The sequence below is a fragment of the Lytechinus pictus genome, chromosome 13, assembly GCF_037042905.1.
Source record: "Lytechinus pictus isolate F3 Inbred chromosome 13, Lp3.0, whole genome shotgun sequence".
Classification (NCBI taxonomy): Eukaryota; Metazoa; Echinodermata; class Echinoidea; order Temnopleuroida; family Toxopneustidae; genus Lytechinus; species Lytechinus pictus.
Window position 1 is genome coordinate 28944538 of NC_087257.1, and position 17705 is coordinate 28962242.

General features: G+C 33.8%; 1 protein-coding gene across 1 annotated transcript; it reads right to left on the reverse strand.

Moving 5' to 3' along the window:
- Positions 1–2290: 2290 nt before the first annotated feature.
- LOC129275167 (protein white-like) lies at positions 2291–17449 on the reverse strand. Its single transcript, XM_064108589.1, has 18 exons — positions 17381–17449; positions 15941–16127; positions 14850–14921; positions 14050–14151; positions 13607–13773; positions 13182–13253; positions 12433–12535; positions 11302–11379; positions 10274–10308; positions 9933–10038; positions 9351–9482; positions 8867–8959; positions 8164–8224; positions 7638–7715; positions 6848–6953; positions 6001–6101; positions 5233–5306; positions 2291–4617 (listed from the first exon to the last, which is right to left on the reverse strand). Exons 1-18 carry the CDS (start codon positions 17389–17391, stop codon positions 4516–4518), a joined length of 1680 nt encoding a protein of 559 aa, XP_063964659.1. The 5' UTR covers positions 17392–17449; the 3' UTR covers positions 2291–4515.
- Between the last annotated feature and the right edge of the window lie 256 nt (positions 17450–17705).

Below are 17705 nucleotides of genomic sequence, written 5' to 3' on the forward strand. Positions count from 1 at the left end.
AGAACTCCCGCTTCGATTTGCAATAATCTTTTGTTGGATATATATCTTGTTCTTTTATTAAAATCGTCCATTAAACTGTCATTTTTTAAGTACAATATCAAAATTTTCAGCTCGCGCTTCGCGCTCGCATCTATTGTTCGTTTAGATACCTGTCTTAATCATTGGTACCATAAATGCTTAAATTATCAAGCTTTCAGTTAAAAATCTATCGCTCTCAGCACTCGCATCATCTGTGTAGTGAGATACGTATTCTCCTCATGAGTTACTACAATCAGTCCTAAACAAGTACCTTTTTCCTGTTTTCAGGACAGTACACTAAAAAAATTCAGCTCGCGCTTTGCGCTCGCATTAATTTGTTGGTGAGATATGTGTCTCTTTCTCATGAGTCATATATATATATATAGAGAGAGAGAGAGAGAGAGAGAGAGCACGTTTGAAAGTGGCCTGAACAAAGATCTGTCTTGGCTCAACGCATTCACATTCTATAGATAATCATATCTTTTTCCTCTTTGCCTTAATTTCCTTAATTCAGCTATCTTGTTTATTATGATCTCTCTGTGCAATGTGCAGCGTGCGCGGTCTCAGTTAGACACTCTTATTATTACGAAATATTTTTATTGTTACGAAACCTAAATCATACTCTTTTATTATTACGTAACTTACGTCATTAATGGTCTATTACCCAAAAGCGCGCACTGCACTATACATTCATAACAGCATTTTGCGCAGCTAGCAGTGGTTACCCTAGTCCCGCTGAGATCGCGCACGCTTTAATAAAAACAACTGTCATTCAAACTTGTCACAATTCACGAATCTTCCCTGAAGAAGGTAGATGTCTACCGAAAATTTGGAGATTGAATAAAAGAACTTAACTGTTGGCACTTCAAAAACTGCATTACTCGTGAATTTGTTTCGCATTTCTGATGTCCTATATATATATATATAAAATACAAGGTGAATAAAACAACCGTTGAGAGAAAAGTTGATCAAATTTTCGCCCATAGGGCTTCCTTTTTCCTGATGAAGCCCTATGGGCGAAAATTTGATCAACTTTTCTTGATCAAATTTTCGCCCATAGGGCTTCCTTTTTCCTGATGAAGCCCTATGGGCGAAAATTTGATCAACTTTTCTCTCAACGGTTGTTTTATTCACCTTGTATTTTGCTATATACTACCACAACCGACGCAGGACCTTCATTTTTATTCTTATATATACATATATATATATATATATATATATATATATATATGTATGTATGTATATATATATATGTATGTATATATATATAGGCCTATGTGTGTGCGTGTTTTTTTTGTGTGATCGAGCGCCTTTGGAACGTTGATTCATGATTTTGCCCCCCCCCCCCCCCAATCTGAAAAATGGATCGACGCCCCTGACGGGGGTACTATTATACATCGGCCTATATTGATCAATTTTTGTTTGGCAAGGCATTGTTGACATGCCAAAAAGTAGGGGGTCATTACTGAAAGATCCATGTCAGTCAATTCTCATTACCAATAGATACAAGAGGATCGCGTTCACAACTTCTATTTTTTTAATAAAAATCTGATTTTGTGGTCGTGAAAATTGGGGGTCATTGCCCCCATTCCCTCCCCCTCCCCCTCATCTGTACGTCGGTGGTTGTTTTGACCTATCCTTGTAAAGAGTTCTCCCTTATCTAATTACCCAATCTAATATAACACAGAAATTAAGAAGGAAATATCAATATTTTATTTTACTTTCTCATGTTTAATTTCCCAAATTATATGATAATCAACTATATCAAATGAAAATGCCAGTAGTATAATATAAAATCTAAAATATTGCAAGACATGAAATAAGTGTTAATATTATAACTCAAAACTTAATTTTTTTTATAGGCCTTGATATCACTTCAAAGTAAGAAATGCGGAAAGTGACATCCATTATCAAAGGAATTTCCGAAAGGAATATATACAATTGAAGATAAATAAATGATGAGCAATTTTCAACAATACAAATATTATCGAAATAAATTACATACAAAGTTGTAGTACCAATAACCTAATGAGATACGAGAATTGCGGTTTCTTATACTAAAGAAATCGTTTACTTTCTTTGAAAGTAGAAGTTAACAACATATTAAATACGAATAAAACAAATGTCGTTCTATGAATATCAAGAAATCAATTCATGAAGATTGAGGTTGTATATATTGAATACAAACGTGTAAAGGGATACATGATTACATCATTATGCCGACGATACTCTTACTTGAAGGGAAGAAAGGGTAGATGAAGCCCGATGAGTGACATTGTTTTGTAACTTTTTAGATAAAACACCGTCACTTCTCAAGCCTTGTGATTTACCCCTTTTGTTTATCTTTTAAGTTATTTAAGGATGCATGCATTTATTTTACACCTTTGAGAAAATTTCAAATTCATTGCAATTTTCTTTTAGATTGATAAAAAAACACATCTTAATTCAATGAATTAAAGTAAAAGTATACATGTATAAATCTCATTCATTTTTATCCTCATTTAGGAAAATAAATAGATTCAATAGACCCACGTAAATTTGGTTTCATTGTTTAAACAATGTAATTTCTTTCTTTAAAATTCATCAGAACGATCAATCAAATCTTTAGGAATTCGATGTTCACTAAGAAAATATAAAATTTTGAAAATTATCTGTAACAATGGTGTATATTCATTCGACATTTGTAACAATAATTCTTCACTGTTCAGACTTGGGTTATTCGCTACATGCATGTATATGAAGGTAATTTTATTTGGTGTCACTCAAATAACAAGTGGAATGCCTCTGGCCGTCTCACCTGCATCACGCGATTCAATATAGCAGCAGTGCTGATTTTGAAAACTACTATAACTCGCACAAGATGTTCAGTGATACTTGGTTACTCTTATTTCCACGTTTTATGAACTAGACCAATACACTTATAGAGATATGATGGCAATTCAACAAATACCCCCCACGTGGCCAAAGTTCTTTGACCTTACATGACCTTTGACCTTGATCATGTGACCTGAAACTCGCACAGGATGTTCAGTGATACTTGATTACTATTATGTCGAAGTTTTATGAACTAGACCAACACACTTTCAAATTTATGGCTGTAATTCAACAAATACCCCAATTTGGCCAAAGTTCATTGACCCTAAATGACCTTTGACCCTGATCATGTGACCTGAAACTTGCACAGGATGTTCAGTAATACTTGATTACTATTATGTCCAAGTTTCATGAATCAGATCCATAAACTTTCAAAGTTATGATGGTAATTCAACAGATACCCCCAATTCGGCCAAAGTTCATTGACCCTAAATGACCTTTGACCTTGGTCATGTGACGTGAAACTCATGCAGGATGTTCAGTGATACTTGATTAAGCTTATGTATAAGTTTCATGAACTAGGTCCATATATTTTCTAAGTTATGATGACATTTCAAAAACTTAACCTTAGGTTAAGATTTTGATGTTGATTCCCCCAACATGGTCTAAGTTCATTGACCCTAAATGACCTTTGACCTTGGTCATGTGACATGAAACTCAGGCAGGATGTTCAGTAATACTTGATTAACCTTATGGCCAAGTTTCATGAACTAGGTCCATATAGTTTCTAAGTTATGCTGTCATTTCAAAAACTTAACCTCAGGTTAAGATTTGGTGTTGACGCCGCCGTCGCCGTCGGAAAAGCGGCGCCTATAGTCTCACTCTGCTATGCAGGTGAGACAAAAATTAGTACGATTGGCACCATGGTTTATAATAGTATACAATTTTCTTATCAATGATAAATTAGTAGCAATAGTTTCATCATATATAACTTTTATGTCCTATTTTACAGAGTTCGTGTCTATTGCAAATAACGGTGCATCGTGATTTAGAGCAATGTATAAATTCTAATTATTGCAAGCTTGGCAAGGGTGTTTCCTTATAATTCCTTATTCTATGCGTATTTATTCAAATCATCATAATAATTGATTACCGTTCTAATTTTTGTTCGACTTCTGTCAATATTGCGTCATCTTTATGTTATGTACACCATATTTTATTGAATAGTTCTGTTTGGTCAAACTTGAAGAGGGAAGTTGCAACCGCCCAAGAACTAATAACCTGAGATGATGTAGCCTCTGATATTAAAGTCAACCGCGGACGACCTCCTATAATAAAATAATAACTAGATTAGAAGTCAGACGGGTGCGACTGATAGTGTCACATTTCCCCCCGATATATCATTAGTCAGAAAGTAGTATATATATTATATTGAAATGTGATTAAAACTAGTCAAATATGTCTAAGACAACTACAGTTGCACCCATCTGACCCTTTAATCTGTTTATTTTTAAATAGTACTTAACTATTATGTAGATAGTATTTAATTAATTTTAACTAGTATTTAACCAGTACTTAACTGGTATTCAACTAGTATATAGTATATAGTATTTAACTTATACTAGTATATAACTAGTGTTTATCTTGCGTAGTGTTTAAAACGTGAAATTTGCCATGTTTTCTTCACTTCTTTCGTCGGCAGCGGAACAGAAGGATGATATAAGATGCCAGACGATAGCCGATGATCAGACCAAATAAACCAATGAAATCCGTTGCCAAATCGTTCTGGAAAAGATTATGAGATTGTTATCATTAGACATATGTCACTAGAATAATTATTTATTATAGTAGATGTACATTATTTGCAGCAAAGAATCCCTTCTTATCAATTATTTTGTTTTCATTTCTATAGGGTATAACGTTTCTGTAAACTGTTTTGATTTACAAAGGGACCTTGGTTTTTTTTTTTTTGCATAGATGTGTCAATACTAGATAGATATAACATCAATAAATGATAAACAAGCAAGTGAAAATGTACGAATACATTATTGATAATGAGAAAGAGAATTACATCGATAGCTGTGAGTACAGTCATGAAAAATTAACATCACTAATAAAAATAATGAATCACGATACTAATGATGATGATGATGATGATGATGATGACGACGACGATGATGATGAGGATGATGATGATTATGATGATGATGATGATGGTGATGATGATGATGGGTGATAATGATGATGATGTGATGATGATGATGACGACGACGATGATGATAGGGATGATGAGGATAATGATGATTATGATGATGATGATGATGACGATGATACTGATTTGGAATTAACTTTAAAAAAAAAGGAAATCTGCTATAAAAGTAACATCATCCGACTACATACCTTTGAAAAGGAATAAGATTCCAGAACTAAATCGCCATTTGATATACACGGGAGGGTTTCATTCAGTGGGCAGGCTACAAGAATAACAACAATAATAGTCATTTATTTGTAAGATTTTCTTCATTTTGTGTTATCAAAAACCATTGTACATTTCAGTCTGTGATATCAAAGTTTGTACCATCAGGGGAGCATTTCATCAACATTTTCGTCCGACAACTTGTCGGATCTTTCAACTTTCCTTGATTATGATTGGCTGAGAAGCAATGTTACTATGGTAACAAAGGACAATTCCTTTCACGAAATGCTCTCCTGGTTTCATGTTGACATAAACATCAAATTAAAAAGTTAACATTATATTTCACATAAACATCCTTTCCTAAAAGGTAGAACAATGTATAATTTCTCCCTTTAATTTCAATCAATGGATCTTTTCTCCCACGTTGTACAAGAATACAACAAATTATCTTAAATACTACTAAGAAAAAAAAACACTGTGCATCCAGCTTTGTGTGGTATGGTTATCTTTTTTTGGCAGATGATAATGTGAAAAGTAGAAGAGAGCGAATATATGGATAGAAATATCTCACATGATACAAAAAAAAACTTTATAATTGAAAGGATGGTCAAAGATAAAAGAGATCGATAAAAAATGGAGATCATAGAAAAGTGACAATTTCTTGGAGAAAAAGTAAAGGGGTATATCGAAAAATTCGAGAATAAAACAAACAAAATTTCTGTCATCCGGAAATATGTTTTATTATCTCTTACCAATATGGTCTATATCTTCCCATTGGTTGATGAGAAATGCCTCAAATGAATAACTGAACCAAGACAATCGTGACAACCAGCGAATGTATGGTGGAATATCTCTGAAATAAAAAAATGAATAGAAAAGAAGATATGAATTCATGAAAAAGAGCTAATATATCTCTATATGATTGTATCTTGTACATGCATAGTCCGTGGTAAATGAACAGTCCAACCTAGCTGTGAAGATTTTAAAAATAGAGTAAAACTAGACGAGTGAAACGGTAACAATTAAAACGAAATCAGAAGACTATAATTACAATAAAGTTGGATTTTGTAAGTTTACATCATCGTTTCATGAATTATATAGAGTGATTGAGGATGTAGGTTCCCATTAAAATCATTAGAGCCCACTTTTCCTATATGCCTACTTCATCTTGTGAAACTACAATTCTATTCTTTCGCATGTAAAGCGTGGTTTGGTTTCGTCATATATATGAAGTAAGCTTTAAACATGAGCTTTTGATGAATTCATGTAGCACACAAAATGAAAATTGGACTTACGATGTCAACTGCTCACTAATCATAATCATTGATAAATGTTTTGCAGGATTGTTTGTTTGTTTGTTTTTATTTCCGAATCAGATAAAAAATATACAATATACAAGAGAGATACATACAATAACGGAGGATCACCCAATTCAGCTGTATTTTCAAAGTACTGCTGTTCTTCCTTGGGATGACACTTATCACAAAAATAATGCACTTAAATCGGAAGACGGTAGATTGCTTTTTCATGCTCCCTTTCAAAAAATTGAAACAATTGTTATTTTGGTTGTCTGTTATTTAATAATAAAATGTTACTCACGCGAGATTTATGAAGAGACCACCGAACAGCATGAAGGGTAAAAGCAGCGGGGGAGTTATGGCCAAGGCGATGGCTACAGTCCCGCTCATAGCTGACAGTAAATAACCTGTAAAGAAAAGATTATTGGGATTAAGTTTGGATCATTTTTTAAATCGATGAATGAAGTCTGCCCTTTGATTTCTGCGTATTTTTTTTTAAAATCCATATAACTGATGCATATGCCTGGCCATTTCATGGTTGAGGTGGAGATCGATCCCTCAAAATTTCACAAAAGGGGTCGACAGTGTCAAAGTTATTAGTTTTTTTAATAAATGATTTATAAAACCTCCAGTTGAATTATATGATTTTTGTTGTTAGGACATGCATACGTTCTTTTTCTTTGATGGAAGAGGTTAAAGTACAAAAGAAACTACATCAAGTAACAGAATCGTTATAATGTTTATATTTTTTCGGACCTCTCAAGAATTTTCTGGAATCATATAACTTCTTAGTAGGTCCATGATCAGAATGATGATGATGGTTACGATGATAATTAAGAGGATCTTGATAATAATGGTATAGTGATGATGATTATTATGATGGCGTTGATTGATTTTTTGGTTGAATTTATATAGGATTATTGTGATTAGGCCTATATTATATAAGGTGGTAATCTTTGTGACCAGCCTGAATTTCGAGGCCAGCATTGTACTTGCAATAAAATATTGAAGCCAATTCAAAATCGATTAAACCAACATTTATTTAAACCAAATCATCAAATTATTATACTCATCAAAATTATCATACTCACCAAAAGAAACAGCTGAATTTGTTACTAGAATGGAAATTATACAGGCGATCACGAAATTCGATAGGTGAGGATACATACCTATGATAAAGATAGAAACATGATGCATTCTTAAAACAGCAAAAAAATCAAATTTATTCATACATCTCCCAGATGTTAACAATTATGTAATTATTTCAAATAGTGTAAAGGGATCATGAGTATATCAATCTTAAACAATCTTAAATAAACTTTATATAAAAAATGGGTAATGTATCTTTCGGAATTTAAACATATTATGATCATATAAATAAACAGAGTTCTAATTATTCGCAAGACTTCAATATTCATCTCGAGACCTGAAATTTCTCCATAAATATAGCAAGACGACCCACATCAGGTCAATGTCTTCACATAGCTAGTAATTGAGAATAACAAAGCTTTTCGATATTCACTGGTCGGGTAGGGAGCGAATCAAGACAATATATATTGTGAAGTAGAATAATATTCGCCACAAAAATAATGATTTCTGCGAATTTCACAAACTTACCAACAAGCCAGTATGGTATTGTGATGAAGATGACGGGTAGAAAGAGATATTGGAATGGTAACTGAAAGGAGAAATAAAGAAAATATATTTATATGAATAGATGATAAAGAAATATACTTCACATAATCTTTTGTCTAATGATGTAGATTGATTCTAATAACCTAACCATTAACACCCAAAGTAAGATTATATATTGAACTGAATTAAATTTATTGGAAGAAAATTGGCATCATGTCGCAACTGAGCCATAAATTCAGATACATGTGTCTTTAGATATGTGGGGTCGGTTGGTTGACCCTACAGGCGGTCTATAGTTTCCCGTTTTTATTTCTATAGATTCCTGAAATTACCAAGGTCCATGTACTACATCGGGTCGAATTAAACGTTTAATATTTGCATTATTATTAGCATCAGGTAAGGGCACTTTGTCCCCCTTCCCTTAATTCTTCAAAATAAAATACATTGTGCCCCTCAATCATGTCAATCCCTCTTCTATAAGAATTGCCCCTCCTCGTTTTGGAAGTGATATGTTTATATCTAATATGCCTAAAAGCATTTTTTGGATAGTTTTCAAAGATTTTTTATTCTAACAAAAAAAAATTAGTTCAAGGCTAAACCTTTGGGAGTTGGAGGTATGAGCACCGTTTATTCATGAAATCCTGGATTCGCCTTTGAAAATATAACCCGGACGTAATAGTATTACCTCTACAAGCACTTTGGATAAGAAGACCGCATCAACCCGATACATCCCATTGAAGTGCTCTCGTTTGATAAGCGCCATTTCCAAAGGAAAAATCTAGAAATAAAAGCGATATATATAAGGGAATATAAGATTAGATATCGCCTAAAATGAAAGATATAAAAAACAGAAAACTAAGGACATCGACTTGATAACATAACTTTTTTAAAAACAACTAATGAAAACTCTGTTCTAACCTCATTGGTATTTAACAGCCTCCTATGTAACTGAAAAATAACATTAGAAGTATACTTTTTTTACCCAACAAGACAGTGTCCAGAACTTTTGGTACATGCCCAACATAGCAGCAATCGATGTTACTGACTAAAAATGCAATCCTCATGAAAAATATCACATTTTATAAAATGAAAATTCTAAATTAAGACTTCATTTCCGCTTCAAATCAAATCAAAACCCGAACAATTATAACGAGTTGTGTGAGATTTACCTGAACAGCAGCGAAGGTGTTACTGAATGCTGCATTGGTGATGAGGATGAAGATACAGCCATTGATATTCTGAATTCCTTCCTGATTGATATGCTGTTTTAAAAAGACCAAGCCGAGGATGAGGGCGATGATCTGAAATAGAGAAACAAGACAGAGAGAGATCATGATACTGATGATGAAAATCACAGTAATAGCATCGATTGCAGCGTAGTTGTGATAATGATGAGAAAGAAAGTCAAGAGATAGAATAACAGGATGAACATATGCGAAGACGGAGGAAGAGGAGAAGGGGAAAGAAGATGGTGAAGGAAAAGGAGAAAACAAGAAGGAGAATGAGATGGGAAGGAAAAGGAGGAGGAGAAGAAGAAGAAGAAGAAGAAGGAGGAGGAGAAGAAGGAGAAGAAGGAGAAGAAGAAGAAGGAAAATAAAGGAGAAGAAGGAGGAGAAGAAGAAGGAGAAGAAGAAGAAAGAAGAAGAAGAAGAAGGAGAAGAAGAAGAACAAGAACAAGAACAAGAAAGAACAAGAACCAGAACAAGGAGAAGAAGAAGGAGAAGAAGGAGGAGAAGAAGAAGCATACTTACCACTGTTTGTGTAAATCTTACTGTGGTCATCAAAGGTTCTCTCTTATTATTCTGGTACGCTCTCCACATACACGCTTGGAATTGTTGCCACCAAGTCGCCTTGTACCTATTACACAATAAATGCATATGAATATAATTATCTGAATCATAATTACTAAACAGTCAACAATTTTAAATTTCCACGATTTGATAAGTAAGATGTGGAGACATTCTTATAATGTAGGCGATGGGTTTCATTAATGTGTATGAAAAGGTTTGTATTTGTTTATTTATTTTCTTTATTTGATGTTATATATATTCATTAACTTTCTTTAATAGATATTATCTTTGTTATTACTTACGGTGACTTTTCTACTTCGTCATCGAGAGCTTGAAGCTATAGCGAAAAAAGAAAGGAGACAATCATTTAAACCGACAAATGAAACCAGTTTGTATTTGAGGCAGTGTCATGATTTTTTTAATGTGACATTATATCTATTCTCGGGTGAATAATTTGGGTAAAAGTGCTCCATGAGGGTAATTGTGTGTCCAACCAACATTGGGCATTTCCTTTGGGTATTTTTATTTATCCAATGTGATGAAAATTTAGCCCATTCTAAAGTAATTGCTGCTTATTTTTTAACATTACTGGATAATATGCTTCCCGCCATTGGTACGTAAAATACTGCCCAAAATTGGTTGGACACATAATTACCCTCGTGCTGGTTATAATTTTACCCAATATATTTCACAGTGCATGGGTATAATGGAAAGTTATACACTCATTCGTATCTCTCAATTATAAACTCTTTCTCATTTTTTACTTTCTCCCTTTTAATTTCACTGCTTGAAAAATCACAGGGGTGGTCGCCCCCCCCCCCCGGTGGCACATACCCCTGATTGGGGGGATATTGTATATGTTGATGATGACGATGGTGATCTGTTTGGCTGATTCGGATGACTCCGACCCGACCAAGTATGATTAAGATGGGTGCCCTGCTAGTTTTTTTTTTCATTTCAGTTCGCTTACAAGTCAAATTCCTTTCCAGACCTGTCGTACATCTTGACATATTAAGTAATCAATAAACATACTAGAAAAATTATTTTTACAACATTATGTACAACAAGGACAACATAATTATGTAAGGGGTTAGTAATAGTGGAGACTGCTGAGAAGCAGAGCTTCTAGAGTTTATTAATGGTGCAAACAAAATATTTAAAAAAAAAGAACTTAAATAAATTAGAATTCGAGAATAATATCAGTGAAATGGAAAGTGTAAAAATGACAATGAAGATAAGATAAGAAAAAGGGAGATTGAAGATCTTGAGAACCTTGCTATACGGTACTCATGACGAAATATATATTTTAGAATGAATATAACATTCTTACCTCGTTAGTCATGGTAGGTGGAATCTTGGCGCGTATTTTCCTCGATTTTTCTGACACGTTGTACGCGTCGGTAATTGCCTGGAGAAAAATAAGAAATTCTTGAAATTTACACAAAATGGCTCGTACTCTGGTTTAAATTAAACTCTGATCGAAAGTTGTGGTTAAACAATATAAAACCAATATTGGCACATAGCTGTGAGACTCCAAGTTCAATTTTCAGCATATTTGGCACTGAATTCATTTATAACTGACTGTTAGGAACAATAGTGTCTTTACAATCAAAGCTTGAAGAAATCACCAATCAATCGTAAACATAATAAACGTACAATGTATCTAAAATCTTTGCATTTTCGGCTTTCTATAATAAATTTTAGCAAACCTCAGACCTTGACTTAAGTTTTCAGAATAAAGAAGTCATAATTATCGGCAATAAAGGAACAATACAAGGATATAACAAGGAGGAAATAACAAAAGCTCTTATCTTTCATTACAAATAATAAAAAAAGGTTCGGACAAAAATCCTAGGTACGCCACTAAGCTTACAGTGGCGTACCTAGGATTTTCCACAGGGGGGGCAAATTCGTCCGCCAAAAAATTTGACAAGCAAAAAAAACAAAACAAAAAAGGTCTTCAACCACAAATAAAGGATCTCGTCCGCCAAAAAAAAAAAAAAAAAATGGTCTTCAAGACTCGTCAGGGGGGCAGGGATATGTCCCTTGCATGGGTTGTGACTCGTCAGGGGGGGGGCAGTCTGCCCCCTCTGCCCCCCCCCCCGTAGGTATAGTGCATGCTCAAATATTGTCTATGGTATGGGGGCTCAAAGAAAATTGTTTGCAAAAAGTATTTTGATTTACAGATAACTAATATAAAATATTCAATTGAAAGGGGACATGATGAAAGCTGACAATAATAACGGAAAGTTGGAATGTTCTCTGAAAATAAAAATAGTGACATCAATAACATTTTTATTTAAAGGAATACAAGATATACTCTAGGGTAAAACGACTCAGGAAATAAGCATATAAAATTATTTGAAGATTGTCTTCGTGTGGAAAGTCATAAAACAACATGACATGATAATGATTAAAAAAAACATATCTGGAAAAAACAGCATTAAAGAAATGATATTACCTCAACTTTAAGTTTGCATTCGTTTTCTTCTCCCGGTACAATGGCTAGCGTTTGAATGAAGAAATCGGCTGGGTTGTAGTTCTTCGGACAAACATAACCCAATCTAGAGACAAAGAAACGAATAATAATCAGTGATGGTTCATATACATAAACTTTGTTAGGCTTCAGATTTGGGAGACAAAAAACTTTTTTTTACAAAGTCTTCACAAAAAAGGTATAAAAAATAGAGACCTTTTTCGTCATCACTGTCTTCTAAATGGGTGCCGCAAATTATGATTATGATGATAAAGGTGATGATGATGATGATGATGGTGATGATGATGATGATTATTATTATGATGATGATGATAATGATAATGCTGCTGATGATGACGACAATGATGATGATGATGATGATGATGATGAAGATGATGATGATGACGACGACGATGAGGATGATGATGATTATCATGATGATGATAATGATAATGCTGCTGATGATGACGACAATGATGATGATGATGATGAGGATGATGATGGTGATGGTAATGATGATGATGACGACGATGAGGATGATGATGACGACGATGAGGATGATGATGAGGAGGATGATGATGATGATGATGATAATGCTGATGATAATGACGACAATGATGATGATGATGATGATGATGATGATAACGATATTTAAATGAACGTCCACTGAAAGAAAGGTAAATTCTTGTTTTGTTCTCGTTATCATTATAAGACACTTTAATATTGTTACTTACTCGCTGAAAAAGTGCAATGCTTCCTTCGTTGTACCAATGAAAGCCGTACGCCCTTCAGCTATTAACAGTATTCTGGTGAAGGTAGCAAAGTGGAAAAATATACAGATTTATATTCTAGTTATTTTTTCATCAACAAGAATTTATTATCATAATCATCATCATAGGCATGTTACTAAAAAAGTATTCTTTTGAATGAGCCTGATGTCGAATGAATTCAGTGTAATTTCTAAATGCATAACGGTCAAATACTTTTTCATTATCATTATGAATTATATGAAACCTATATATGAAATATATCTTAAGAACAATAATACCATGTGCATTTTTTAATCGGAACATACATTTTACTGCCTCTCGGTGTGTTTCTCTCTTTGTCCCCCCCCCCCTTATCTCTCTCCCTCTCCCTCCCTCGTCCTTCTATCTACCTGTCGAACATGGCGAAGACCTCGGAAGACGGTTGATGGATGGTGGAGAGGATTGTTCGACCTTCGGAGGCGAGATCGCGCAGGGTCTCGACGACGTTTTGAGCCATGAACGAATCTAGGCCCGACGTCGGCTCGTCACAAAACATGAGGGAAGGATTCGTCAAAACCTAGCGGACAAAATTAAATGTTTTAAAAAAATTCAAGTTATCCTAAGGAGAAAAGTGGAAGTAAAAGTGCTTTGCAAACTGAAAATCTGCAATATATCCGACATTGATAAATGCTCCTTTCTGTTATTTTGTATTTTTTGTTAGGTGCTATATTACATCAATTTGGTATGAAACTACTTTTATTAATTATGATAATGATACTGATAATAGTAATAATAATGATAATGACAATAATAATAACAATTGATCTAGATGAGTTGTATCATTGTTACTTGCCTCTGAAGCGAATGAGAGTCGTTTTCTCTCTCCACCCGAGATTCCTTTGATTCCCCGATCAGGGTTTCCGATCACAGTTTCCGAACATTTACTCAAACCAAGCTGTAAACAAGAAAAAGGAAGGTGAAATTGAGAAAACAGAATTCACAATAACATTTCATTTCAAAGGGGGGGGGGTAGAAGTCAACATGCCCCTACCTCATCATGGGGTCCACGGTACCCGCAATTCAACATCAGCAATTCAACTTCATCCACAATACGTCAATATTTATTGTCTAACGAGTAATTTGTTAGATCTGACAACTTGGGGGGGGGGGGCTCATGGGACGGGAGAATGCTCATATACATTCATTCTTTAAATTTGCGTAGTTGTTACGTCTTTGTTTTATAATTTTCTTTATAGCTGCATACATAAGTTGTTGAAATGTTATTTTTGCATGAGTTCGGATTATGTCTCTGTTCTGATACAATTTGCCTGCTATGTTTATTACACTGTTATTTAATTTTTGTTTTGCACTGCTGCAATTGTCATTTTGTTCTATATTTTCTTGATTATGTATGTATGAAATTTATTTGAATGAATAATAAAGATCACTACAAAACAAAAAAAAATTGCATTTAATAATTTCGGTTAGTGAAGCTGAGAAGAACAAATGCATGGGAGTTAATATGGCAAATGTCGGATTAGAAAAGGAGTCTGTTGGAAAAAACATATCAGTAAAGTTATTTCATGATACGCATCCCTGGTGATATTAAAAATAGCGTTGGGTAAATGAAATGAATTAAAAGAAAATACTTACCGCGCGAATTACTTCATCCACTCGATATACTCTTGATGTCATCGGTATTTCACGATCCATTCTCACCCTCGCCTATATCATAGAAAAAAGTACACAGGGACAAAAAAATATATTGTTGAAAATCTTCTCTTTTTGTCTGAGCGTTTGTGTGATTGTTTGACTTTGTTTGGAAGATATCGATTATGTAAAGGCTTCGTGGTTTTCCTTTAATTTATGTGAGTTTTTGCAATATGTCTCATTCTTTTGATTACGTTCTAATCTTTTTCTTGATATCTTAGATAAAGCTAGAGTAAGTTGAAACATCATCGTCACATAAGTATATGTTACCTGGTCATCAATCATCAGCATCGATCACTTTCATCACCATCGATCACCATAAATATTGACATAGTTACCAGTACCATCATCACTATCTTTATCATATCAGCAGCAGCGGCAACATGATCATATTCATCATCATCATGCACCATTATCAACATCATCATCACCATTATCATCATCACCATCATCATTATCATCATCACCATTATCATCATCATTATCAGCATCACCATTATCACCATCATCATCATCATCATCATCACCATCACTATCATCATCATCATCACCATCATCATCATCACCATCACTATCATCATCATCATCATCACCATCATCATCACCACCATTACCACCACCACCACCATCATCATCACCATCATCATCATCATCATCGCCATCATCATCGTCATCACCATCATCATCATCATCATCGCCATCATCACCACCACCACCACCATCATCGTCACCATCATCATCACCATTATCATCATCATCATCACTACCATTATCATCATCATCATCATCACCACCACCATTATCATCATCATCATCACCACCACCATTATCATCATCAACATCATTACCGTCAACATCATGATGATCATCATCATCATGATCACCATTCATAAGTTCATCTCCTCCACCACCACCATCGTCAAAACCACCATCATCATCATCATCTTCATCATCACCGTTATCACCATCACCATCATCATAAATAACGTCAACTTTTTAATGGGGGCACGACCTTCTCCCAGACCTGAACATACTTGGAATAAAAGATGTTCTTTGACCGTCAGATTGCTCAGGAAGAGGTCATCTTGCTGGACATAGGCAGATAGACGGGCCATCTGATGACCAATAGGGCGACCATTCACCAAGATACTACCGGACACCTCCAGCCCTTCACGGCTACGTAGATTGAGGGTGTTCAGCAATGTTGTCTTACCTGCACCACTTCAAGGTTTAGATAAATTTAAAAATGAATTTAAATCTGAGTTTGAATTTTCATTCATTACTGGATATTATTGTAATAGTTATAATCTAATCATAAATCATAATCATATTAACATAAACATTATCATTCATATTCATCATGATAATAATCATAATAAATCATAATCACAATCATGAACTTAAACATTATCATTGTAACAAAAATCACATATATATCGAAAAAATCATAGATCATAGAATCATAATCGTAATCACAATCAAAATAACTAATATAAACATAAAAATAATCATTATAATAAATCATTATCACAATCACTTCTCATTTATATTCATATTCTTAATCATAAACCATATTCCTCGTAATCGAAATACTAAACATGACTATAAGAATATATAAGCATAATCACTATCATAGTAATCATAATATCAATCACCATGATGATAAAAAGCAATCTAATAATATTACGATCCCCTAATGTAGATGAGACAATATTTACATTCGACTAATATATTGAAATGATAAGCCTAATTTCCAGAATAATGTTAATTATTATACTGAAGAATGAGTGAAGATGATCTATTTAACACAAAAATATATCGAATTTCCATCTATGCCTCCATGCTACAACAAAACCTTCTTTATACAAGCAAGAATCTTATTCATTTTATTAATCCGTTTTAGCTGTCTTTTTACTGAAAAAAAACCTTCAAATAAATTTTATAACGAAGACCATGCCTCCTTGTTAGAAATGTAACTACTCTATCTTATTTAAAAAAACATCATAATTTGTACTTTTTCAAAGCACTCTAGTGTCTACTTTTAAAATAATATAGTAAAAACTCTTTCTAACTTAAAAAATAGTTTACCCAACATAATGTTCATCAAAGTTATAACTTGGTTCTGACCCTGGCAATTAAATTAATTGGCCCGCGGGAAAAAAAAACGCTGTTTAAGATTTTAAGCACATTAATTGGTTAAGCCTATCACTCTAACAACTATTGTTTTAAGTTTTAAACATTTTTTTTTTATTTAAACAATTACAAAAAATAGACAATTGTTAAAGCTTATATAATGTTCTGTAAGAGTGACTGACATAGACAACGTACTTAAAATCTTAAACAGCGTTTTCAGCATATGGATTTAGTACTACGTTGTAACTTAATTGGTCATCGTTATATAGATACACAAAGATAATACATAGATATTATTCATCCCTCTCTTGATGCAAGTATTTATATCGTGTATAATCTACCTTGCTCCCATGATGGCCGTTAGAGTACCCGGTTCAGCAATACCAGTAACTGTAAAGGAAGGATATAAAGTGACATTATCTTGCGGGTATTCGTGTACTTCAATGGATGCTTATTCAGGTCAAGCTAGATATTGTAGTATCAGATGGATGATGCTTAATCCAGTAGTGTGAAAACTAAGAAGATGAAAACAGTTTAAAGTGCCAAAACCTTGGCTTATTCGACCAAACAAATACAAAAACAAATAGAATGAAATTACAAATCAACTCACACCTCATGTCATCAGACTGAGTTCATCCACAGTTCGATGTATAGCCCTCTTCATGT

What these genes read in the sequence shown, in the direction of transcription:
- LOC129275167 (XM_064108589.1), bottom strand. An exon ending in TAAGATTTACACAAACAGTG is followed by an intron (nt 9,483 to 9,932) that starts GTAAGTATGCTT and finishes TCTCTATTTCAG; the next exon opens with ATCATCGCCCTCATCCTCGG. An exon ending in GGTCTCTTCATAAATCTCGC is followed by an intron (nt 6,102 to 6,847) that starts GTGAGTAACATT and finishes TTTTTATTTCAG; the next exon opens with AGATATTCCACCATACATTC.